Source organism: Mesoplodon densirostris, chromosome 9 (assembly GCF_025265405.1).
Source record: "Mesoplodon densirostris isolate mMesDen1 chromosome 9, mMesDen1 primary haplotype, whole genome shotgun sequence".
NCBI lineage: Eukaryota > Metazoa > Chordata > Mammalia > Artiodactyla > Ziphiidae > Mesoplodon > Mesoplodon densirostris.
In genome coordinates, this window is record NC_082669.1 from 59,350,193 (window position 1) to 59,375,897 (window position 25,705).

Sequence of the window (25,705 nt, forward strand, 5' to 3'; positions counted from 1 at the left end):
TAAGATTATGGTAAAAGGGGCTGGGGATCCCTCTGGAGCCTCTTTTATAAAGCACTGATCGCATTCAGGAGGGTTCCACATGCATGACTTCAACACTTCCCACAGGCTCTACCTCCTAATACCTTCACCTTTGGGGATTAGAATTTCAACATATAAATTTTTTGGAGGACACAAACATTCAGACCATAGCATCCTCCCTTTGGTTCTGTGACATCATACCGCCCTGGAGCTTGTATAGGCGGATTGTTCTATCTCTCCTTCCTTCACTGATTCTATCTGCAGTTCATGGACCCCTAAATTTGGACATAGTCTTCCATCTTCATCTCAACTTTCTTTTATCAATGTATACTCTCATAGCAGCAGTAATTTTCTATCAAAACAGAGACCTTTCAACTTAAATTTCTAGCTAAATTTTAGATACTCCAGAAGATCCAGAATCAAATCAAATGCAACACATCCTGAATCTAATTTATCCTCCCCGCTAACCTTCCTTTCCATTTTTCATATTGTCACTGTCACCCCCATAAGGATGCATGCCAAAAATGTTAGTTCTCTTTTCTTTCCATCTCATATCAATCTGACCAGTCACCAAGCTTTGTCTTTATGTATTTGAAATATGTCTTGTCACTATCCTAGAAGTTTTAACATGCATTATTTGACAGTAGAAAAGAATATACCTAACACATATTTGTTGGCAACTGTAATCATAAAGACTAGTAAATTTACCATCCATAGAACCTCTCTGTGCGTTCTTCTACATCTCATTCCCTCAAACGTAACCACTCTCCTGAATTTTGTGTTAATCACTTCCTTACCATTAAAATTACATTATCATATATATGTATTTATAGAGAACACGTGGTTTCATTTTGCTTGTCTTTGAAATTTCAAAAATTGTATCTTCTGCAATTTGCTTTTTTCATCTATAATGCATATAGCTGCAGTCTATTCATTTTCACTGCCGAATTACATCTCATTTTGTGAATGTACCATGGTTAATTTATCTATTCTCCTGTTAACCATTAGGTCATTATGATTGTTTCCATGTTTCTGGCTTTTATGAAGAGTGCTACTATGAACATTCCATTATAGTGTATGTCTCTTGGTGCCCATGTACAAGAGTTTCTTCAAGATCTTTCCTGGGAGTAAAAAGATTTATTGCAGATTGTGTGCTTGTTCAGACTCACAAGATAGTACCAATTTGCGCTCTAGACTAATTGAACCAATTTACATTCCTCCTAGCACTGTGTAAGAGTCCCTGTTGTTTCATGTGATGGTTAAGTATATATGTCAACTTGACTGGGCCATGGAGTGCCCAGATATTTGGTTAAATAGTATTTCTGGGTATGTCTGTGACAGTACTTTTGGATGAGATTAGCATTTGAATTAGCAGACTGAACAAAGATGGCCCTCCCATTGCTCTCTCTGCCTGACTGTTGATCTGGGATGTTGGTCTTCTCTTTAACTTGGACTGGGGTTTACATCATTGGCTCTCCTGGTTCTCAGGCCTTTGGACTTAGACTGGAACTACACCACCAGATTTCCTGGGTCAGCTTGCAGACAGCAGATCATGGGACTTCCCAGCCTCCATAATCATGTGAGCTAATTCCTTATACTAAATCAGTCTCTCTCTCTCTCTCTCTCTCTCTCTCTCTTTATCTCTCTATTTATTTAGCCCATGTTTCTCTAGATAACCCTGACTAATACCCTTCACATGCTCACCAACACTTGATTTTGCTAGACTTCTTAATTTTTGATGACCTGATGGGTGTGAGTTCATATCTTATTATGGTCTTTCACTATTTGAACTTCCTTGCTTGCAATGAGGTTATGAATATACTTATTCAATCATTCATTATTTATGTTTCCTTATTTATGAAATGGCCCTCTAAGCCTTTTGCCTAGTTTTCTGTTGTGGTATTTGTCTTTTTCTTGTTGATTCCTTGGAAGATTCTTATATCTTGGATCCTAATTCTAATCCATTTGTGGTTATATGTGCTGTAAATATCTTCTCCCAGATTATACTTATCTTTTTTCTTTATTTATGGTGTCTTGTGATTAACAGATTTAATTTTAATGTAGTCAAATGTATTAATTTTTCTTTTATGCTTAGCATTACTTGTATTTTGTGTAAGAAATGCTTGCCAACCTCAAGATCAGAAAGATATTCTGAATTTCTTCTTAAAGTTGTAATGCTTTGCTTTTCACATTTAAATTCTTAATCTACTTGGGATTGATTTTTGTGATTGTATGAGGTAGGAATCCACTTTTTGGGGGGCCACACTGCAGGACTTCCAGGTTCTTCGTTCCCCAACCAGGGATCGAATCTGAGTCCCTGGCAGTGAAAGCACAGAGTCCTAACCACTGGACCTCCAGGGGATTCCCAGGAATCCACTTTTTTTTTTTTTTTTCTCTGTATGGATAACCAATCGTCTCAGCCTCAATTAGTGAAAAAGACACGGTTGCCTTACAGATCTGCAGTGCTGGTTCTGTCACATATAAGTCTCTAGAAATGTGTAGGTCTGTTTTTAGGCTCTCTAATCTACTCAGTTGGTTAATTTCTCTTTTCCTGAGCCAATGACATCCTGTTTAATTACCAGTGAGTCTCCTTTCCTTGTTGTTCTTTAGGAAAAGCTTAGCTATTTTGGATCTTTGCTCTACCATATACCTTTTAGAATAACTTTTCATTAACCCTGGTATGATTTTGGTTGAAAATTTGTATATTATTTTGGGAAGATAGATATCTTTAGACCACATATTAGCATTCTTTTTGTTGAAATTTTCTTTAATGCCTTTCAAGAAAAAAATTCTCCATAAAGGATTTAATGTCCTCATTGAATTTATTTCTAGATATCTTATATTTTTTGTTATTATAAATAGCATCTCTTTTCTAATTTATATTGTTTGTTTCTCAGGTATAGAGATGCAGTGGATATTTTAGATTGAGCTTATATCCAGACACCTTACAAAACCTTACAAAACTCTTGTTAAATAGTTTGCCTGTGGATATAATTTATTATTTTAAAAAACAAACACATATATAGCATTCTTACTATGTGTAGGCACTATTCCAAACACTTCACAAATATTTATTTAATTATCTCAACATCCCTATGAAACAGGATTATTATTTAGTTATTTATTTATTTTGTGCCGTACGCGGGCCTCTCACTGTTGTAGCCTCTCCCGTTGCGGAGCACAGGCTCTGGACGCGCAGGCGTACTGGCCACGGCTCACGGGCCCAGCCACTCCGCGGCATGTGGGATCTTCCCGGACTGGGGCACGAACCCGTGTCCCCTGCATCAGCAGGCTTACTCTCAGCCACTGCGCCACCAGGGAAGCCCCAGGTTTATTTTTTAATTCCCATTTTACAGATAAGGAAATTAAGTCACAAAGAGATTAAATAACTGCCCAAAGTCACAAATTTTCATTTGAACCTAGAAGGCAGGATTTAAATCCAGGCAGTTGATCTCTAAGCTCCATGCCAAACCAATAGCTTTGCTGCCTCCCCACTAGACTGAAAAGTTCTGTTTCTTCCTTTCTAATCCTTATCTTCCCTCCTTTTTTTTTTTAACCTTTCTTTGAGGGTATTGTTTTGAATGTTAACAAAGATAATCCTTGTTATTAATTTAAAAGAGAATATTTATTTATTTATTTATTTATTTATTTTTAACACCTTTATTGGAGTATAATTGCTTTTACAATGGTGTGTTAGTTTCTGCTTTACAGCAAAATGAATCAGTTATACATATACATATGTCCCCATATCTCTTCCCTCTTGCGTCTCCCTCCCTCGCACCCTCCCTATCCCACCCCTCTAGGGTGGTCACAAAGCACCAAGCTGATCTCCCTGTGCTATGCGGCTGCTTCCCACTAGCTATCTATTCTACGTTTGGTAGTATATATATGTCCATGCCACTCTCTCTTTGTCACAGCTTACCCTTCCCCTCCCCATATCCTCAAGTCCATTCTCTAGTAGGTCTGTGTCTTTATTCCCGTCTTGCCCCTAGGTTCTTCAGGACTTTTTTTTTTTTTTTAGATTCCATATATATGTGTTAACATACGGTATTTGTTTTTCTCTTTCTGACTGACTTCACTCTGTATGACAGACTCTAGGTCCATCCACCTCACTACAAATAACTCAATTTCGTTTCTTTTTATGGCTGAGTAATATTCCATTGTATATATGTGCCACATCTTCTTTATCTTTCATCTGTTGATGGACACTTAGGTTGCTTCCATGTCCTGGCTATTCTAAATAAAGCTGCAATGAACATTTTGGTACATGACTCTAAAAGAGAATACTTTTAATGATTTACCATAGAAAGATGCTTGCTGTAGGGTTTTGGTGGATAACATTTAAGAGGTTAAAAAAATTCCCTTCTATCCTTAGTTTACTAAGAGGTTTTTTATTGTTTTTTATCTTGAATGGGTGTTGCATTTAATCAAGTGGTTTCTCTCTTCAATTTGTTTTTGTGGTGAATCCACTAATTGATTTTCATATGCTGATCTTTGCATCCCTGGAATGATCCCAGCTTGATACTGATGTGTATGTTCCTAAATCCTGCTGAATTTGGTTTGATAATATTTTGTTTAGGATCTTTCATCTATCCTCATTAGTGAGATACTCTTGTGACTTTACTCTTTTTTACACTGTCCTTGTTCTGGGTCTCGGGACTGGGGAGGTGGTCAAGGTGAGGGCGGGGCCTTGAGAGCGGCCACACACTCTGCCCCCTCACTCAGTCTCTAGAAGGGGAGCGTGGTTCGGGCTGCAGGGCTGACTTCGAGCCCCCAGCGGCGGCAGCAGATTCCGCAGCGCCGCTCCCGGGGAGCCTGAGCCGCTTGGCGCCGGAGCGCGGTGCTGCCGAGACGGTTCCCTAGGGCAAGTTCAGGGCGCCCGGGGTGCGCTGGCGGCAGGTCGCAGAGCACCGCTTCCGCCTGTCACCAGCCTGCAGGGGTGGGTTCGGCTGGGCAGGGAGTGGGAGTCCGCTCAGAGACCTCTTGTCCCTTCGAGTCAGGAGCCGCCCTCATCCCTCGAGGGAGCGCCGCGCACGCAGGACATCGCACCCGGACGCTCGCCTCCGCCGCCTGAGAGAGGTACCATTCCCCGCGGGCTCCCTATCTGCGTCCAGGTGACCCGACCCGGGAGGAGAGCACTGGTCCGGAGGGTAACCTGAAATTCTTGGGGAATAAAATTCTCTGGTCTCACTCAGTCCTTTGTAAACTGGCCACTGTCAGCTCTGTTTGGGAAACCTGCACAATCTTCCACAACGTGAATCGATCCGAACAACCTAAGTTTAAATTTGTTTCGTTGGGTTTGTCTCTTTAACCTAACTTCTTTTTTTGGTGGGGGGTGGTTGGGGGGGAGTGGAGGACGGCGGTTTACGGGGAAGAAGGTGAGTACCGTCTTCCGGATCCGTCCTCGTGGCTCCACTCCTCCGACCTGGCTGTCAAGGTTGTGTCAGGGACATTGCCAATGCCAGCCTGGAATGGTAGGGCCATTCAAAGCGAATTTAGACCTTGACTTCGCCTGTATGCTTCAGGCCGATTTACTGAGCAATCAGTTTTCAGGGAAACTTGTGCAAAGAATCGTGAGAAAATACCTAGATTTTGCTGAATGTTATTGGTGCGGCACCATGTCATATTGGCTTATATCACTTTTATTGTCTTCGTGCTCCTTTGTGTATGTATGTTACTCTTCTCTAACCAGCTCCTGAACAACCTGAGAAAAGCCAGGGATCCACCAGATATCAGTGCATAATAAATATTTTTTCAATGAATAAATTTCATCAGTAACTTTGAAACCTAAAATGGTGCTTGAGCATCCAACACTTAATAGATTGGAAAACGTCAATTTAAAGAAAACCACACACACCTTTTTTTATGGTTACCTGTAGAAAGGGCTGCATTTTGATCCTCTTGGTTGAAATGTATTGTGGTAGGAGTCTTGGATAGAGAGACAGGAGACCTGAGAACTTGCAGAATCATATCACTGAGAATTTTTCTAATCTGTAAAAGTAGAAGTTTGGAACACATGCTTTTTAGAGTTTCTTTCAGCTCCAAAGGTCTTTGATGAAATGAATCTATCACAACTTCATAAACATGTGTTGGATTTCAGTGGCTCCTGAAGACTGTTTATCAGAACGTTGGTAAAGCTGTTATTATATCCTTTTGAAGGAAAGTCTGAGAGTCAGCAACTTAGAGGAAAACCAATAAATACATAGTAGGCAGATTTGGCTTGATCAAAACCAAATACATAAGTATTTATACTTTTTTAGGTTTGATCAAAACCAAATACATAAGTAGTTATAATTTTTTAGGTTTAAACAGATCATCAAGTAACTGAATAATTTTAATTTAAAAATATGTCTTCTTTTTCTGTATAGAATATGGATTTTGCCACAAGAAGATGGTTCTACCTGCTGCTGGGCTGCATGATGCTGATAAATCTGATTAACGTGGATTTTGAATTACAAAAGGGGGTGCTTGCCAGCAACAGCCCAGGGATCATGGAAGACATTGATCTCCAGTGCTGGAATGCTTGCTCTTTGACACTGATAGATCTCAAGGAAATCAAGATAGAGCACACTGTGGATTCCTTCTGGAATTTCATGTTGTTCCTACAAAAATCCCAGCGGCCTAGACATTATAATGTCTTCTTAAGCATAGCTTAGGATTTCTGGGACATGTATGTAGACTGCTTGCTTTCAAGATCCCATGGAATGGGCAGAAGACAGGTGATGCCTCCCAAGTATAATTTTCCACAGAAGATAACAGGAGGTAATTTAAATGTGTAATTAAGAGAATAGCAGTTTAGTTTTCTTAAAAATTCAATATTTAATCTTTCTGATTTTTAAAGTTTATCTAATAAACTAGCAAATTTGCCATATTTTTTCCTAATATGATCAGCTTTGATTTTCATTTTTACTGATTTTATATTATTTAGAAACCACAGGAGCTCTGATGTGCAAATACTAGATACTAAATGATCTTGGAATGATATATTTTTGTAGATCATTAAATTATCATCTTATTTTTTCCCCATGAGTAGTTCATAAGAAAGCCATTTAGCCCTGTAATTATTCATATTACATTTGTTGAAAAAAATTTTAAACATCAACATGTAATTTAGGCTTTTGAAATTAATTTTTTCAATAGGGTTGTTTAAAGGGAGGGAATCTTAAGAGTTCATATTAGAACAAATGTTAACAATTTTTCCTCTCTAACCTTGCAGGACTAGATTTTACAAAACATGAGTTCTACATTTAAGAGAACACAGAAAATACCTCAAGTAAGATGACACCAACCTGAAAATTTAACCCTGTGTCAGTATGTATGAGCTCGAATATTTCCTGTAGCATTTATCAAAATTATTTCTAATTCTTTAATATTGATGAAGATTGTATTTTTGTTGATATGTAGTTGTTTTAGGGCTACTGAATTATCATTTCCATATTTTGGGGTATTTTGTCAATAATTTTTTATTTAGAAGGCATCTTTGTAAAGCCTCTTTTTTTTTTTAAGAAAAAACCACTTAAAATGCAAATACAACATTTTTTTTTTTTTTTTTTTTTTTTTTGTTGTTGTTGTTGTACGCGGGCCTCTCACTGCTGTGGCCTCTCCCGTTGCGGAGCACAGGCTCCGGACACACAGGCTCCGCGGCCATGGCTCGCGGGCCCAGCCGCTCCGCGGCATGTGGGATCTTCCGGGATCGGGGCACGAACCCGTGTCCCCTGCATCGGCAGGCGGACTCTCAACCACTGCGCCACCAGGGAAGCCCCAACATATTTTTTAATACAACAATCAGTGCAGTAAAATTATAACCAGTTTTATCAGGTATCTTATACATAATTTTGACTATAAAACTGTGCCAAAACTAATGCCAGTATTATCCTAAAAAGTAATATTTAATCTTGATGTAGTGTACTGTGTGGCTTCTGATATATGTATCTCATCACCAAGCTATATATTATTTTTCTATGCATTAAGGCCTAAAATTTTGTTTTATGTTCTCATTTTTATAGTCCTCATTTTAAAAAAAAGGAATAACAAGCAGAAAGGCAGTTGATTTTATTTATTTATAAATTTATTTATTTATTTATTTTTGGCTGTGTTGGGTCTTCGTTGCCACATGCGTGCTTTCTCTAGTTGCAGCGAGCGGGGGCTACTCTTCATTGCAGTGCGAGGGCTTCTCATTGCGGTGGCTTCTCTTGTTGCGGAGCACAGGCTCTAGGCGCGCGGGCTTCACTAGTGGTGGCACGAGGGCTCTAGAGTGCAGGCTCAGTAGTTGTGGCGCACGGGCTCAGTTGCTCCGTGGCATGTGGGATCTTCGTGGACCAGGCTTGAACCCACGTCCCCTGCGATGGCAGGTGGATTCTTAACCACTGAGCCACCAGGGAAGTCCCCATCTTAAACCTTTTTGGTACTTAGATATAATGTTCTGTTAAATCCCCCCGGTTTTGGGCACAAATCATGTCATTTGTGTATAGAAAATTTTATTCTTTTTTCATCATTTATTCATTCAAAAAAATTCATTGAGCTTGGAGGTACACTGTTGAGCAATCCAGACACAATCCTTGACTCCCAGAGTTGTCACTGCTGTGGGACAAAGAGGCAGCAGGAAATAATATAATTCAAAAGCACTTTTATGATGTCAAAATATGTTTTTTTTCCAAGAAAGAGGAATTGTAGCCAACATAGCATTGAGTGGGGAACAATATGTATTTCTCTTTTGCCCTATTCAAAATCATCAGACTAGATCAGATAGATCATCCAAAAAACAAAAACCCCAAAACCCACCAATTCTTGCAGTGGTATTATGGTAAAGACTCAGTCAGTTTCGCAGCTTTGGGTTTATGCTGAACTCATATAGCTTAACTTATAACCAGTTATTTTCCAGAGCACTGAAAGCTGAAAAAAGACAGCAAAACATCTAATATTGCTCCCAAAATATTTCTTCATGAGGTGATACAATGGATAAAAATTGAGCATCTATGCTTAAAGTTCCTCTGCTCTTCCTATAGAATTTTTTTTAAATAAACTTTTTACTTTAGAATAGTTTTAAGTTTGCAGAAAAGTTGCAAGGCTAGTGCAAAGACTTCTTGTATATGCCTCACCCATTTTTTCTTATTGTTAACATCTTACGTTAGTCATATGTTTGTCATAACTAATGAACCAATACTGATACATTTTAAATTAAACTTCATATTTTATATGAATTTCACTAGTTTTTCCCCTAATGTCCTTTGTCTGTTCCAGGATCCTATCCAGGACACCACTTACAATGAGTTGTCATGTCTTCTTAGGCTCTAAGAAGATGTTTTTGATGACCTTGACACTTCCCGATGCTGGTCAGTTGTATTGCAGAATGTCCCTCAATTTGGGTTTGCCTAATGTTTTTCTCATGGTTAGACTGGGGTTATAGGTTTTGGGGGGTGAAAACTACAGGAGTAAAGCACTGTTCTCAGCACTTCCTATCAAGGGTACATGCTGTCAACATGACATAACACAGATGACGTTTAACCCTGGCTGAGGTAGTATCTGCCAGGTTTCTTGGCTGTAAAGTTACTTTCCCTTCTCTTTCTATGTTGTATTCTTTGGAAGCGAGGCACTAAGCATTACCCACACTTTAGGGAATGGGGAGTTATGTTCCATCTCCTTGAAAAGGAAATATCTACATAAATTAAAATAAATACAAGCGATTATGAAACATGGTTGCCAATAAAACTAATGTAAGCTCAGGCTATGTTGGCAGAAGGTGTGTAAAAATGAGAGGGACTAGTTTCATTATACCCTCCATGTGTCCTGTTATACCTGTAAATTGTTGCTCGGTTCTGCTGGTCTCAGTATAGAGGAATAATCACAAACTGTAGCACTTCAGAAAGGGCTGGCCAGGTTCATAGTCTGGAATGATTAAATAAACTGGATATTTGACCCAGAAAGACTGAGGGTGAACATTATAGTTTTTTCCTGTGTTCCAGAAGGCAGACTGAGGGCCAGATGAACAAAAGTTGTTCACCTAATTATTCACTGGTTTTCATCCCCTTATGAGCAAGCACTAGCTCACAGGGTCTAATCATGGAATGAACTCCTCCCTCATGTGTTAAAAATCTCATTACCAAAGAGTGTTGAAGCCACTTTCATCTGTGCTCACTCTACTCCGTTTTTATTTTCTTGAATTTCTTTTCATTTAGTTTATTAGCAGAAGTCTGGGAGCTGAAATTTTGTATCAGTTGACTCATTGTTACCTCGAATTTAGCCTGTTCTAGTGCCTCAACTATTGAGCTTGACTATAACTGCAGCAAATTATATAGTTTGCATTATTCTGAATGCTTGAAGCATTTAAGTGGAAGGAAATACACTGTCCACCTTTCAGCCAGGCTGGATGAGAGAGGCACCAATCCCCTAGGGCTTAGAAGTGGTATGGTGGGAGCACAGGATGTGAGGAGAGATGGAGACGTGTTAGAATTAGTGACCCTGTCAGACAGAGGGACTGATTTCACTGGCTCACTGCCGGGTGGCTGGAATTGTAATATGCGAACTTGGGTATTGTCTGTCTACCAAGTGCAAGTGTCTGGATTAAGCAACCTTACTACCCTCCATCTGTGTACATTTCTTCCTCTGTTAAATGGCTGCTAGGTAATAACCTGCCCTATTTTACCCTTCCTCTTCCTGACGGGTAAGATCTACAACAGCAGGGAGAAGTTCTACAGAACTCACAGATTATTTTGACTGCAGTCAGTCCTAATCAATCTGGAGATACCAAGTTGTACTACATACAAAAAATAATGTTCAGCCAAGAAATATCAATTCTATTTCTACCCACTGGTTATATTAATGTAATAGTATTTATGCCTCATTTTAGAGAAAGTCTATCACTGTTATGAAGCACATACATTTGAATTACTTTAACATGTCCATGTTTAGAATTCCTGGTATAGTATTTTGTTGGCTGAACCTTCCCTTTGAGCTCAGGACTTTGCTGCCTTTGCAGAAGTTGAGGGGAAGGTTGCCAGGAGCTGAGGCCTCCATCACACTTATTCAATAGTTTATTTACTGAGGTGTTGGTTACAATAATGAATGAAATGTGGTTTCTATCTTGTCTTTAGGGAGCTTAGAGTCTGAGGAAGGAACTTATAGTCTACAAAATGGAGTAAACATGCATTGCTTTTAGCCATGGACACTTCATCTCGATTCTATGTGTATCTCAGATGTACCTGAACGTGTATCTGCTTTTTGTATGGGCATCTCATTGTTGCATGTTCCTACCCACATCCATTCTTGTGTCTCAGTAACTCCCCTTTACATGGAACCTTTGTGCTTAGGGCTGCCTGTGAAGAAGAGGAACAAATTATGCTGTCTACTGTCTTCTTGGGGGGGGGTGGTAATATAGAAAGGGATTCAGGAGAGCACAAAGCTCACTGATAAGCTGATGCACATTATGTACTCCTGTGAGCCACAAGGAGAATGGGCAGCTGGGCCAGGGTGAGAGGCCGCTGGTAACTCATTCTAATTAGAACAATAACAATTGCAATTTCTCCTCTCATGGCAGATGCTACTATCCTCACAGACAGAATAATGAAAAATTCCTGGAGGAATGTGAATTGGGGGAGGAGGAGTGAGGGGAAGAGGGAGGAGAAAGTAAGAGAAGGTGGGCCCAGTGGGGTGTTGGAGCCGTCTTTTATCTGATAATGAAAGTGGATTCTATGCGTGTCTTCCCAACTCTGCATTCAGTAGCACCATGTTGGTAGCTTGAAATTGGTCATAGTGGGATTGGCAAACACTAAAAATAAGGGTTTTTTCCCCTTTCAGAGCTGGTTGTTATACATTTAACCAGTACACTGCAGTGTGCACCCTATGGGCCTAGAATCTAGACTCAAATTCCAGTATATTTTCCTTTCTGAGAAAACAGATTCTTGTCTCTCCCAGCCCTGGACATGAACTCAATTTTGCAGCTTCCTGAGTGGAGAAGGGGGTTGACGGAAATGGAGACAGGCTGTGGAAACCGCATAATGCTGTACAGGGACACAGACACTTTGCTCTACATCTGGCATTAAGACATCTACCTCCTATTTGGCAAGATACCTCCACCACCAAAAGAGTTTCTCCCTACTCCCCCTTTTCCTTCCCCATTAAGGAAGAGAAGTAGCATTAGAATTTATTTATATATTAAGAGTTAAAACATGTTTATTTTAGTTTTATTGTTTAGCTTATGAATAACATTTGCTTTTTATAGGAGAGAGAACTTATTTTACTTTGACCAACATATTTGTTGCAAATGTCTTTGCTGCCCAGTATTTATATATACTTATAATAACATATATTAATAATATCCTGATTCCCTACTCCATCCATATGCTTTGGATGGGATTGGCTTCCTTCTGTCTCTGAGTGTAGGCAGTTCTCAGATCTGGCCAAAGTCATGATGAATGGTTCAGGAGTGGGCATATGGCCAATCAGGGGTCCCAAGATTCAGAGACAGTTGCAGAGACTGTTGAGAGATAGGCATGCACTCTTTTCTACTGGATATCAACCTGGGAGAATATAATTCAGGAGCTGTTAGGGAAGGAGAAGATCCTACTCACAGAGTTTCAGTTCCTAGACCCAACAATGCCTGTAGTTTTAATTAGTCCTAGATTTGATAGCCCCAGAGCCTGTAAAAGTTGGGTTTTTTTGTTTTAGTTTTGTTTTGTTTTTTGGCTTAAGCCAGTTGGAGTAGTTCACATCAATTGAAAGAGTCAACTGATACAACATGTTTTACAATTTTCTGTTAAGAGAATTGTCATCTTTAGAAAGAAATTGATGACAACTCTTCTCACAGTATGTGTTGATATTTTCAATAAAAATACATTATATGTGCTTTTATTTTAATAGTATTTTACTAAAATATTTATTCTAAAATATTTGCTTTACATTTATATATACAGATATTTAACTAGAAAATTATAAGCAGAATTTATTTCAAAAAGTCTCCAGAGTATTTTATGTGGGAATGCTCTTCTCTGGCTCATTCACAGTTTTTAGTGCTTTTACTCTCTGTAAGGCTCCTCCTCGAATAGGAAGTTTTTTAAGAGCAATATCGGTATCAGCCAGAGGTCCTCCCACTAATCGGGCAGGAGTGCTTTCCACTGTTACTACCCCACCAGAGGGCACCTAAAAAAAGCAAAAGTAAATATTTATGAGTCCACTTACAAAATTTTTCACGAAGAGGAAAACCCATTCATCCTTCAGCTAACTTTGGAAGAGACACAAAATGTACATAGTAACTAGGAGACAGGATGGACTAATGGAAAAATAAGGGCTTTGGAGCCTTTGCAATCAGGGCCAAATTATGTCCAGAATAGGACACCAGGAACACTGGAATATGGCATGGATCTGTTTGCCAGGGAAAGGAGGAACTGCACACTTTCTGTCAAAGAGATGTAGAGGTATATTTTGACTAGTGTTTATAGCAATTTCTTGGGAATCCTGGAGGGCTGGGTCTGGTCTAAACCAGAACTAGGCAAGGGTAGAGATAAATATGCCTTAACTATTTGATATTTGAACAGCAAAAAGAAAAAATATGAGACAAAACCCCATAGAAATAACATTCTTTGGGGATTAAATTTAATATTTACTAAGAAAAGTTATGGAGAAAAAAAATCTTACTGTTGTGTTAAGGCCTTTAATATCTGTCCGGTGAAATATTGCATTTGGTGGATGCTCACTGTATCTAGAGGATTCTATACCTTTCTCTTGAAGTCTTTTTGCTTTCTGAAGATTTTTAAATTAGAAAGAAAATAAATTAATTGCTATTAAAGCATTACTATGGTACTTACAATGAAGTATACAAAATATATTTAATTGTGTCTGTTTTATGCTTTATTAGTTAGCACTAGTATTTACTCATTTACTCATTTAGGCTAAGAAAATAGTTATTAACAAGTTATATACTTTGTACATTGCAGAAAACACCTGAAAATGTTACTGAGATTTCCATAGGTACTGGTAATATATGACCAAGGTAAAGCAGGTCCTAAGGAAATCAGGTTCAATTTTTTGTGCATAATTGAATAAGCTACTAAATTTACAATAGATGATACATGTTTTCAAATTATTTTGCATAAATTAAATACTAATTCAGTACACTTAAATGTTTCAAGCATTCAGAATAGTGCAAACTATATAATTTGCTGCAGTTATAGTCAAGCTCAATAGTTGAGGCACTAGAACAGGCTAAATTCAAGGTAACAAATTATCTGCATGGAGGGGGCTGATTTTAAAGTTGGGAAGAACTTTTAGTGACAAAGGGGAGACATGGTACCTTGAATAAGCTTGTTCTTAATTTTGGTTTTGCTATTTTAATATGATTCCACTATTTTCGTGGGCTATTATAACATTTAACAATTTCATATCTAGAGGAAGAATTGTAACATTATATAAAAATGTATCCCAAGTATTAATGGAAAAGTTGGAAAAAAAGTAATGAGATTTTGGAAATCTATGCTGCTTCTTACATATTTCAAGTGAACAATTAGCATTATAAACTGTTTAGATTAGTTTCTAGTTTATTGCTGAAGCAGGTTATCACATTTTCCCAAAGGGGTGTTTATCCCAAATTCCCACTTAAGCTTTAATATAATGTTTCTTTTGGTGGTCACAGAGGGGAAGCATCCTTGAAGGAGAGAGTAATATGGACAGTTGTTTTTTGTGTCCTTCACTCTGCTTCTTACAGAAAGGATCAGTAAATAAGAAGGCTTAGAATGGAAAGTAGGAGCACATTTCTCCTGCTTATTCCTGGCTAACTCTCATCTCTTTTATGCAAACCAGGAACACCATCCTTGCTTCGCTCCCTCCCACTGCTAAGCCAAATGAAACTCAGAGTGGTATCTTCTGTAACGTGAAAAATGCAAAGTTTCAGTTAACGCCCTAAACTGCAAATGAGGATCAATAGTGTTGGTATTCCACAGAAAGATCAACAGAAAAAGGTGAATGAATTGTTATCCCTGAAAAAGTCTGTCAGAGTTGACTGTTTGTTGCGGATATTGTAACATTTTTAAAATCCTACCTTTAAAGTTTTAACATTTGATGTTCTAGCCAAGAAATTTTCCCATGATTTATTAGCCAATTCTCTTTGCTTGTGTGTGGCTTGTACCTGAAATGAGAAAGATAATTAAGAGTTCCAGTTTCTATGAAAGGATACCAAAGGGCTTGAATACTTGTATTTTGAAGGAAGACCTAGTTTTTGCCAATGTAAATTTTAAGGTCAACTAGCAAAAGGGTTAGAGTTTAACAACTTAAAAAACCAAAGTCTTAAAATGGAAAAAAACTCCTTCCCTCACTATGTGGCCAAGATTTGAACTGCTTCCCATGAAACGTAATGCAAAACTGTTGCTATAAAAATACAAAATATGAAAATAACAATAATCCTTCTCAGCAAGACTGATTGTTTCACATGATTATCACTTGTGAAGACAGAGTATAACCCAGAACAAGCTACATAAATGACCCAAGAGCAAATTCACAGGAGAAAATAAAGAGTTTTCTGCTGCCACTGATAATGGTTTAGGCAAGATTATATTGGTAAAACTGCTTCTAATTTACACCTTCAGCAAGACAGCAATTTTGTGAGAGTGCTGAGTTTGTTGTGGTGATGCAGTCTAGGGAGGTAACTACTGACAAAGGACAAAGACTATGGTTCCCAACAGGCTCTCCACTAAATATATATATAATCCAAGGACACATGCCCTTGGTTGGTATATAATAGACTATTAAGTTTAAATTATGAACCTAAGAGTATTTAATTAAACAACTGCTAAAAAATAAACTGGGTCAGAGCCATGATAACAAATCAACGATAACCAACAAATCAGCAATAGCTAGCCCACACAGCAGAATCCTGCCAATTCAATAGAACTAATGAGGAGCAGAACTTCTAACGGGGTACACCACTTAAAAGCAAATGAATGGGTTAAAGGGCAGCATCCTTGCAATAAAAATTCTTCCTAAACAAAACTTTTAAGCAGGGAGTTATCTAAGAATTTATAAGTGGATGCTAAGTTCCACTAGACTGAAGATGTAGACATTTAATAGTAGATGTAAAATGATCAGGCAATAGAAAACACTTTGGAAATCACCTTAAAGTGTTTTAAGTACTTAATTTTAGTCATAAAAGATCACCAAGCAGAAGTGGAGAATCTACATCATTTTTGTATCTGTGGACAAGTTCACTTAAATAGTCACTTAACCTGTTTGCTCAAAAACTTCTGATGTGTTGTTTCTTACCTGTGTAAAGCTTTGGGAAAATGGCTTATGTTTTCCTGACAGGCTTTTTCTGATTAGCTAAAGTCAGAGACCAGATTTGTAGAGTGCTCACAGTATATATTTTGGCACTGAGGTGAGGAGAGGCTTGTCGGTGTGCCTATGATTGGCATGCTAGTAAGGGCCTATCACAGAGTGAGGGACAAGGGCCAACTTTCTCAATGAGGTTACACATATAGTCACAGAGATACACCATTTGTCAGAATTTGCTAAGTGTATACATTTAAATAGACCACAATTTTTGGAACTCTGACCTTTCAAAAAGTGGAAATGTCTCAGGTGTCTACCTTTTAAAATGTAAGCCTGTAGAAATCAAATTATAATGCCATAAAGCAGCACTGAGTATAGCAATTGAATTTCAAGCTATTAACTCCATGTTTTCTTTAAAAACTATACAAAGACACTGAAAGTAACTATAAAAGAAAATTACAAGGTAACTCTAAGTGCTGAAGCATTCACAAGTAAGGCAAATATAACTTATGGATAATTTCAACTAGTTTATACATTGAAATTATTTTCTTGTGCCTCAATGGCATCTGTGGCTTACTTTTGTATATACTTTTTGTTCGTTTTGCACATCTTGGCATGCTTGGCTTTCAATCATCTCGCTTTGCAGAGAAGCAACCATCTTTCCAATATTTTCTGATGCTGTTATAATAGATTCCAAAATTTTTTTGTCTGTAGTGACTGGTCTTAACTTTTCTAATTTTATTTCTTCATATATTTCATTCCATATTTCTCCAATCTGTTATAGCAAGTTTAAAAGAGTTTTAAAAAGTTAAATTAACCAAAAATAAATACTATAATTTTACGTAACCTAAAATTTATTTGGGTGATCATTCCAAAGTTAACACTTAACAGAACCAGCTTTTCCTAACTTACTCCTTGGGAATAAGTTAAGTGCATTGAGAATGATTTGGGGCAACAGTTACATTTGAGTATTCAGAAGTAATTTACCTAATGTTTTTCAATGATAGGTACTCACGGGTAAGGTTCCACTACCTAAGTGTAGTTTATTGCTATCATCACTGCCCTCTCCTTTATAGACACTGTTTTCACAGCTGCACAAGTTGTTGCTTTAGTCTCATCCTCCTGAAGTACAGATGCTTTCCTTCTTAAAGCCCTGTTTGAAGGCTAGGTCAAGCTGAATTTGTAGAACAATGAATATGGGGATTCCTGGGACTCTAGTACCCAGCCACCCTGAGAAATAGGGCCTTGTCCCTCACTTTCCAGCTAAGGTAATACTTGAATCTAAAACTCTTAACATGTTGGTTTCATCATGCTGTAGCTCCATCTCATATTCTGGGTTATCTGGAAATTACCGTGCTTGAGTATGTTGAAATTTAGAGAAAAAGCATATGTCCAGAATACGGATAAAATTCAGCCTTGTTTTCCTTTTTTATAGAGGTTTATTCATTTACAGCATTCAAATACATAGTACTAATACTAGTAGAAGAGAATGTTTACTTGGAAAGACTTTCCTAAAATTTCAAAGGCATTTATTTACCAAAAAGTATATAACCAGCAAAGTAAGCAACTCTTTAATTGATATTTGATCATCACACAATGTAATGATAAAATACTTTAATAAGTATAAATCATTTATTTCAATAAGTAATAATTCATTCAATTCTAGCTCTTAATACCCTAGCTCTTAATACCCTCTAAAGAGAAGAAATTATATTTTAAAGATTCTGTTAAGCTTCTATGTCAGTAACTTCCATCTTCTTTTATAAACTAATAGTTGGATGAAATCTTATCCCATGGAAAATACCCAATCAGTTAATTGTATGTTCCTTGAATAGTATCAGATGTAAAATGAAAAATAAAAACTACACAGTACATGGATGATTGCTCACAAATAAAAATAGATCTTTCCCAACTGATGTTTTGCCATACTAGATTTTAATAACAAGGTTAAGAAGGTACTCACTTTAAAATCAAGGTATCTATGTATGATACAGAGGGTAACAAAATCTTCAGCAGATAAGCCAGGTAAATTTTCAAAATCTAAACGAAGTTTATAAAGAGAGATTTACTTTAACAGAGCAAGTGATTCCAAAAGGCATATATTTATCATAAAAACAAATGCAAATGATTGCTTTTGATTTCATCCTGATTTATGAAAAAGTTACTTCTGTGAGCTTCTGGCTTCCTCCTATAACAAACAGCTGCCAGGTCATCCTTATCTAGTCATTAGAAGAGGAATACTTTCTGTGCTGTGGTCAGACCATGATATTGTACTTTCACAATCTGAAGAGTGAAATATTCACAATCAGAATTCTAGTGTTTAAGCCTAACCATCTAAAACTAACTGCCTTTAATCCTGGCTGCACTCTGGAATTACCTGGGGAGCTTAAAAAATACTGATGCCTGGCCCCAAACCCAGAGCTTAAGGGTGTAGCCTGTGTATTGGGATAACAATGGAATATGGATTTATCTGTATAAAGGGACTTTTGTTCATCATATATGAAAAATGGACTCCAAAGTGAAATCAATTTACAACACTCAGCAAAAAAGAGAGGCTCTTGTGAATTTGACGAGTAACTTCTTACCTAGTTTGCCCAACACAGCATAAATTTTTGCTCTGATATTCTCAGCAACATCCATAACTGCAATGGTTGGGCAGTTAGCAGGCAGTGGTGTGATTTTTTGCTCTTCTTGAAAACTAGTAAAAAGAGGTTTCTTTGTATCTAATCATTGGATATCATGAAAATATAGAAAGGACAGATAAAAACTGTAGTAAATTAATACTTAATTTTAAGATTTTAGTCTAGACATCATAAAATATATAAAAATATTGTAAGAGTACAGTACTGCCTGATACATGGTTACTCCTTTAAAAGCATAAATAATCAATAATTTCTTCCCCATTCTGTTGCAAAACGTAAAGCTTTCATTTTTAACTATTTATGTAAAATATAAAAATTTCACAAAATTACTTTCTTAAAAGTGAAACTTTCACATAAAAAACTTTTCTAATTTTGAGATCCAGAAATTGAACACTGTCAGTTTAACAATGATGTAATCTCCTATTTGCTTTTGGTTTCTATATATTATGCTATAAATATAAAAACTATTTTATGATGTTATAGATCAAAAGTTAGAAACACAATAAAAATGGATTGAAGATAGAAATCATCAGAAGTTAAAGGGGAAGTATTTTCACTTAAAAATAAACAATACTAACAGATGAAACTATAATAAGAATTGTAAGAGGTTTAGAAAATATAATGTAGCATTATAAAATAGATAAATGAAATATAAATTCTGGTACTATTAACTTCATTAATTTAGAGTCTAGTAATTAAAATTTATGAACATTTGATTTATTTTTATTTAAAAGTTTCTTCTTTCATATAAAAAGTAAACTGTATAAATATGAATCAACAGAAATGTACAAAATACAATAAAAATTGTTCTCAAGCACTCAACTTATGTCCCAAATTTTATTGGTAAATGAAATATTACTGAATATACTGACCAAAGCAGGTAACTCAAAGAAAGTTCTTTAAGAAGTACTGTTAAGTTTTTTATTTTCATTTTAAAGAATATAACCAAATACCATTTCCTGAAAATATTCTATAAAAATATGAACCTGCTACTAATTTACTTAGTATGGTGTAAGTCCCCATACTTTCCTAAGATTGCTTTTTTAAAATATGGATCTAATTGCTTCTACAAACAATTATAAATACACTTACCAACGATCTTCCCATGTTTATCACGTTTTACTCCTAGATCTTTTTCTTCCTTTCTCCACAATTTAATTAAAAGACTAGCAGCTGTCTGATCCTTCTTCCCTCGCCAAGCATTGACATGAGCTGCAGTTTTGGGATTATCACAAAATTCAACCATTATTCCAAGTATTAGATTACAGAATTTTTTTTGGTTCAACTTTTGCAAGGAAACAGAAAAAGAAAAATGTTGCAATTAATATTTAGAATTATTGTCTTAAAAAAGAAAGGAGAAACGTTTGTATTAATCAGTAGGTTTCTTCTAAATGACTGCCTTATAAAATTAAGACTCTAAGTATGATTTGTGACCATCTCCTATTAAAATAAATACCATTGTAATGAGTCCATTTTCAAACATTAGGGATTCTTAAAAAATAGAAAGAAAAAGATTCAATATAATTCTGATGTAGTCATAAACATATGTCATAAACAAAAATGTAATTGATTTAGCTGAGTAGGAAAAATAGAGATTGTCAAAATAAGTGAAAATGTTCATTTTAAGTGGAGCAAGATAAAGGGTGCTATGCATAGGACTCTGTAATTATAGGATCTTTCCAGTTTACCTGCTTAATTAAAGTTGTAAAGTTGTCTCATCCTAGCTATAACCTCATTGTTACTAAGAGACCAACTGATGGTAACTCCAAGTGGCAGTCACATGTGAAAATAAATCAAAATGAGGTATAATTTTGTATTTTGAAACTCAGCATCCATAAAAGAGTATTTAAGCACTTAAGAAAAATTATCTTATTAAGCATATTTCCTCTGTTTTCCTACAAACAGTTTTCAGCAAACCAAAATTTAGGTATAAAGAAGTCCAACCAGAGCAATGGCCTCCACACAGTAATGGTTTCTGTGTGAAATATTTTTAGTGGATTAACTCCTACAGTATACTGCTAATAGAATATAGCAAAGGAAACATGTAACCTGTTGTCTGAATTGCAAACATTATCAGTTTCCTCTTTCATTAAATTAAGGGTAATAATATTACCTGCTTTAGAGAGTTATTATGATGAGTTATATGAGACTGCCTGTCACATAGTAAACTCTCAATGATATTTAACCTTTACTAGCAATTACCATTTCACACTGAATAAATATTTTAGCAGATTGTATTAAGCAGAATCCTCAGTCAAATGAGTTTTTTACTCCGATACTTCACTTTCAGGAGAAAGAGGCAAATGTCAAGGGTTGAAGTTTATACAGGAACTTCATTAAAGAAGATTTGTAATTTGTAGTTAACTTGGTTGGTTTAATCCATGTTAAGTGCAATCTAATAATTACATTCATAACAATAGAAAACACAACAAAAATATCTGTCAGGAACTATTCTAACTAATGCATGTATATGTGTACACACACACATAATCACTCACATAATCCTTCCACCAATGCATAAGGTAGATAATGTTATCTCTGTTTTATAGATGAAGAAATTGGTGGCAGAGATGTTAAATAATTTTTCAAAGTTACACAGCTAACAACTATTAGAGGCCTCAGTCAGACTGACTCCAGCCTGTGATCACAACCACTGTGTTATATGGCCTCTCCTACCAGCCTTCATGCCTTTCCATCCAAGAAACCCTGATGTTGAAGGAGAGTGGACACAAGTAAGAAATGTCTTTTATGTCTTCCATATAATATTAAAATAAAATATAATTATTTAATATGTACATGCATAATATCATTCCTCACTTCCAAATCTTAAGTAGAAGCTAGATTCCAGGACGATATGCCAAATTAATGTTGTAGCTTTGAGAATCCCTGACACTGACCATGTGCCTCTGGGCGTACTTGTACGCTAGTCAGAGAAACACAGTGAGCTGTATGTCATTTAGGACTACATAAGTCCTTCTGTATTATGTTCAATTTTCTGAACTTTCAAAGGGTTTCTGGTTATAACTCATTCAAGGTGGGTTATTTTTATTATTATCATTATTATTTACTTGTTTTTTGCTTGTAGTGTTTTATATCTAATGAGTTTACTCTCATCTCTAGTGTAAACTAATTTTCTTTCAGAGTTAAAAGGACACAGATAACTTTAGTATCTTTGCTAAGTCAAAGTAGGTTTGTTATTGTTAATAAAATCAAGAATGGTGGCAATCATAGGCAGTGACATAGCTAGAACTCTGCATGAGAATATCTCCCAAAGTTTTACTGAAACAAAAATATACTTTTTCTTTCATATCATCTTAACTATGGACCCACTTAGAATTGAGGCTAGTAGGGGATTACTGTAAGGATCTTTGCCATTCTTCTCAGCTGCCTTCCTGGAAGGCTTAATAAGCTCACTTCTGCTCATTCTGTAAAACAGTGTATGACACACTAGATTCTTCACATTACCTACAAATTATACACAGTTCTTAAAAAATGCTGGTCTTAACTCCTTTGTCTAAGGTGACCCTTTTAATACTAAGAGAAGAAGCGAGAAGTTATTAATAAATGATTACTGATTTTAAAATAATCTAGCTGTTTCTTTAAAGTTTCATGGGGAAAAACAAAACAAGACAGAACAAATTCTCTGCTGTCATGTGTTTGGGAACACTGACCTAAGTAAACTGGTTTCTTCACTGGAGGAATTTTCAGACTCTACTATGCCAATGCATACTATGAAACTCCAGGAGGGATTTTTGTTTAAAACAAACATTTGAACACTATTTGAGGGCACATTTAATCACAGAGTAGTGTTCTGTGATACTCAGTTTGGAAAGAGTTAATAAAGACATTTATTTTTTTGTTTCACAATTGTTATAATCATACTTACTGCCATTAAATCCAAAAGGAGAAAAATGCCTTCCTTTTCAAGAAAGTAATCCTCCGAGGGGTAACATCCCAAAATGCAGCACCTTAAGTAAAAAGAAAGTTATTCATTTAACAAGGCTTTATTGTTCAATTCAATTTGTGAGTTTATTCCTATTAAAAAATCTTTTCAAAGAATATTTTTTCGTCATTTCCTTAAATCAAGTAGTTAATTTCTTTGCTTAAAAAATTGAACTTTGGGGCTTCCCTGGTGGCGCAGTGGTTGAGAGTCCGCCTGCCGATGCAGGGGACACAGGTTCGTGTCCGGGTTGAGGAGGATCCCACATGCCGTGGAGTGGCTGGGCCCGTGAGCCATGGCCGCTGAGCCTGCGCGTCCGGAGCCTGTGCTCCGCAACGGGAGGGCCCACAGCAGTGAGAGGCCTGCGTACCGAAAAAAAAAAAAAAAAAAAAAGAACTTTGAAGAGACTTTGTCAGTGTAGTTTAATTTCAACTATTTAAACACTAATATCATTTAATTATTTTTCATAACTGCCTATTTCTTTTCTGTAGATGCAATATTCTCCTCTGCTTTCCTGATATTAATTATTCTTAAAGGTCTCCTCTGTTGCTCTATTAACTTTTTCTTCAAGCTTTATTCACTTACTGTCTATCTTTCACAGTGCTGGCATGCCGGAAACATTTGTTGTTTTTAATTACATCCTTTCTTTGCATATGATATTATTTGCTGAAGTGCCTGCTGCTTAGGCCTGAGCAGCGCATATGGAGTGAGGGACTGAAGTTGCTGTCAGGGCTACTTTCACTGTTTTCCTGGGTGGGGGATGGATATGGGTTGAACAGGCTGGTGGTGGTGTTGGTGTTGGTAAACAGAGCCTAATCTCCTTCTAGCCCTCCCAGGCCTTGCAAGCCTGCTGGGGTCAAACTGTATACCCTTCCTATTTAACGGGGTATCTATCTATCTATCATTCAGTAATAATGTGATAATTATTTAGCATGGATCCCTCTTCAAAAAAAAAAAGAGACCCTGTTTCTGCTGGCTGTTTTGTGACGGTGGTTGTGTGAGGGTCGGTGCATAAAGGCCATCAGCTTGGCCCCTCTCACTCAGGTGCTTCCAGGTTTTACCATCTCTGGGTATGAATCACACTTTTTTTGTTCCCACTTTTGAAGTAGTACTCTCTGATGCCTATCATGGGCTGTCTTTTGCCTCTTTAATTCATAACAATTACAATAAGGGAAAAAAATAGGACATCCTTCTCTGTTCAGAAATTAAATAATATACTTCTAAAATTCCCAAAGATTGAAAAGAAAATCACACTGAAAATTAGAAAATAGTTTGAACATAATGATAATACAAATAGAACATATGGAAGCTCAGCTGGAGCTAAAACCATTATTACAGGAGAATTTACAGCCTTAGATGGATATATTAGAACAGAAGAAAGGTTGAAAATCAATGATCCTGGCATCTATCTCAAGAAATAGAAAAGGGTGAGATTGGTTCAAGATGGCAGAGTAGAAGGATGTGCTCTCACTCCCTCTTGCGAGAACACTGGAATAACAACTAACTGCTGAACAGTCATTGACAGGACGACACTGGAACTCACCAAAAAAGATACCCCACATCCAAAGACAAAGGAGAAGCCACAATGAGATGGTAGGAGGGGTGCAATCACAATAAAATCAAATCCCATAACTGCTGGGTGGGTGACCCACAAAGTGGAGAACACTTATTCCACAGAAGTCCACCCACTGGAGTGAAGGTTTTGAGCCCCACATCAGGCTTCCGAAACTGGGGTTGAGAAAAGGGAGGACGAATTCCTAGAGAATCAGACTTTGAAGGCTAGCAGGATTTGACTGCAGGACTTTGACAGGACTGGGGGAAACAGAGACTCCATTCTTGGAGGGCACACACAAAATAGTTTGCGCATCGGGACCCAGGGGAAGGAGCAGTGTCTCCATAGAGACTGAACCAGACCTACCTGCTACTGCTGGGGGGTCTCCTGCAGAGATGGGGGTGGGTCTGTCTCACCGTGAGGACAAGGACACTGGCAGCAGAAGTTCTGGGAAGTACTCCTTGGTGTGAGCCCTCCCATAGTCCGACACTAGCCCCACCAAAGAGCCTGGGTAGGCTCCAGTGTTGGGTTGCCTCAGGCCAAATAACGAACAGGGAGGGGACCCAGCCCCACCCTTTCAGCAGACAAGCAGATTAAAGTTTTACTGAGCTCTGCCCACCAGAGCAAAAGCCAGCTCTACCCACCACCAGTCCCTCCCATCAGAAAACTTGCACAAGCCTCTTAGATAGCCTCATCCACCAGAGGGCAGACAGCAGAAGCAAGAACTACAATCCTGCAGCCTGTGAAACAAAAACCACATTCATAGAAAGATAGACAAGATGAAAAGGCAGAGGGCTATGTACCAGATGAAGGTACAAGATAAAACCCCAGAAAAACAACTAAATGTAGTGGAGATAGGCAACATTCCAGAAAAAGAAATCAGAATAATAATAGTGAAGATGATCCAGGACCTTGGAAAAAGAATACAGACAAAGATCGAGAAGATGCAAGAAATGTATAACAAAGACCTAGAAGAATTAAAGAACAAACAAACAGAGATGAACAATACAATAAATGAAGACTACACTAGAAGGAATCAATAGCAGAATAACTGAGGCAGAAGAACGGATAACTAACCTGGAAGACAGAATGGTGGAATTCACTGCTGTGGAACAGAATAAAGAAAAAAGAATGAAAAGAAATGAGGACAGCCTAAGAAAGAGATCTCTGGGACAACATTAAACGAAACTACATTCGCATTATAGGGGTCCCAGAAGTAGAAGAGAGAGAGAAAGAACCTGAGAAAATATGTGAAGAGATTATAGTCGAAAACTTCCCTAACATGGGAAAGGAAATAGCCAC

The 25,705-nt window shown here is 37.2% G+C and overlaps 2 protein-coding genes across 4 annotated transcripts in view; one reads left to right on the plus strand and one right to left on the minus strand.

Annotated features, from left to right (window-relative positions):
* Positions 1-5,047: 5,047 nt before the first annotated feature.
* Positions 5,048-6,809, plus strand: FAM237B (family with sequence similarity 237 member B). Its single transcript, XM_060107658.1, is given in 2 exon segments — positions 5,048-5,097; positions 6,387-6,809. A coding segment is annotated over 1 exon segment (420 nt). The 5' UTR covers positions 5,048-5,097; positions 6,387-6,389.
* A 6,172-nt stretch (positions 6,810-12,981) lies between these two features.
* Positions 12,982-25,705, minus strand: part of CFAP69 (cilia and flagella associated protein 69) — a 69,817-nt gene continuing 57,093 nt past the window's right edge. For 2 of the 3 annotated variants that reach the window (XM_060108253.1, XM_060108252.1), the window contains exons 16-23: positions 22,798-22,879; positions 20,004-20,196; positions 18,855-18,992; positions 18,233-18,309; positions 16,847-17,044; positions 15,047-15,133; positions 13,648-13,752; positions 12,982-13,152 (exon numbers count right to left, since the gene is read on the minus strand). In XM_060108253.1, coding sequence (XP_059964236.1) covers positions 12,982-13,152; positions 13,648-13,752; positions 15,047-15,133; positions 16,847-17,044; positions 18,233-18,309; positions 18,855-18,992; positions 20,004-20,196; positions 22,798-22,879 — 1,051 coding nt within the window. The remainder of the gene's footprint in view (positions 13,153-13,647; positions 13,753-15,046; positions 15,134-16,846; positions 17,045-18,232; positions 18,310-18,854; positions 18,993-20,003; positions 20,197-22,797; positions 22,880-25,705) is intronic. The other variant, XM_060108254.1, reaches the window with a different exon arrangement.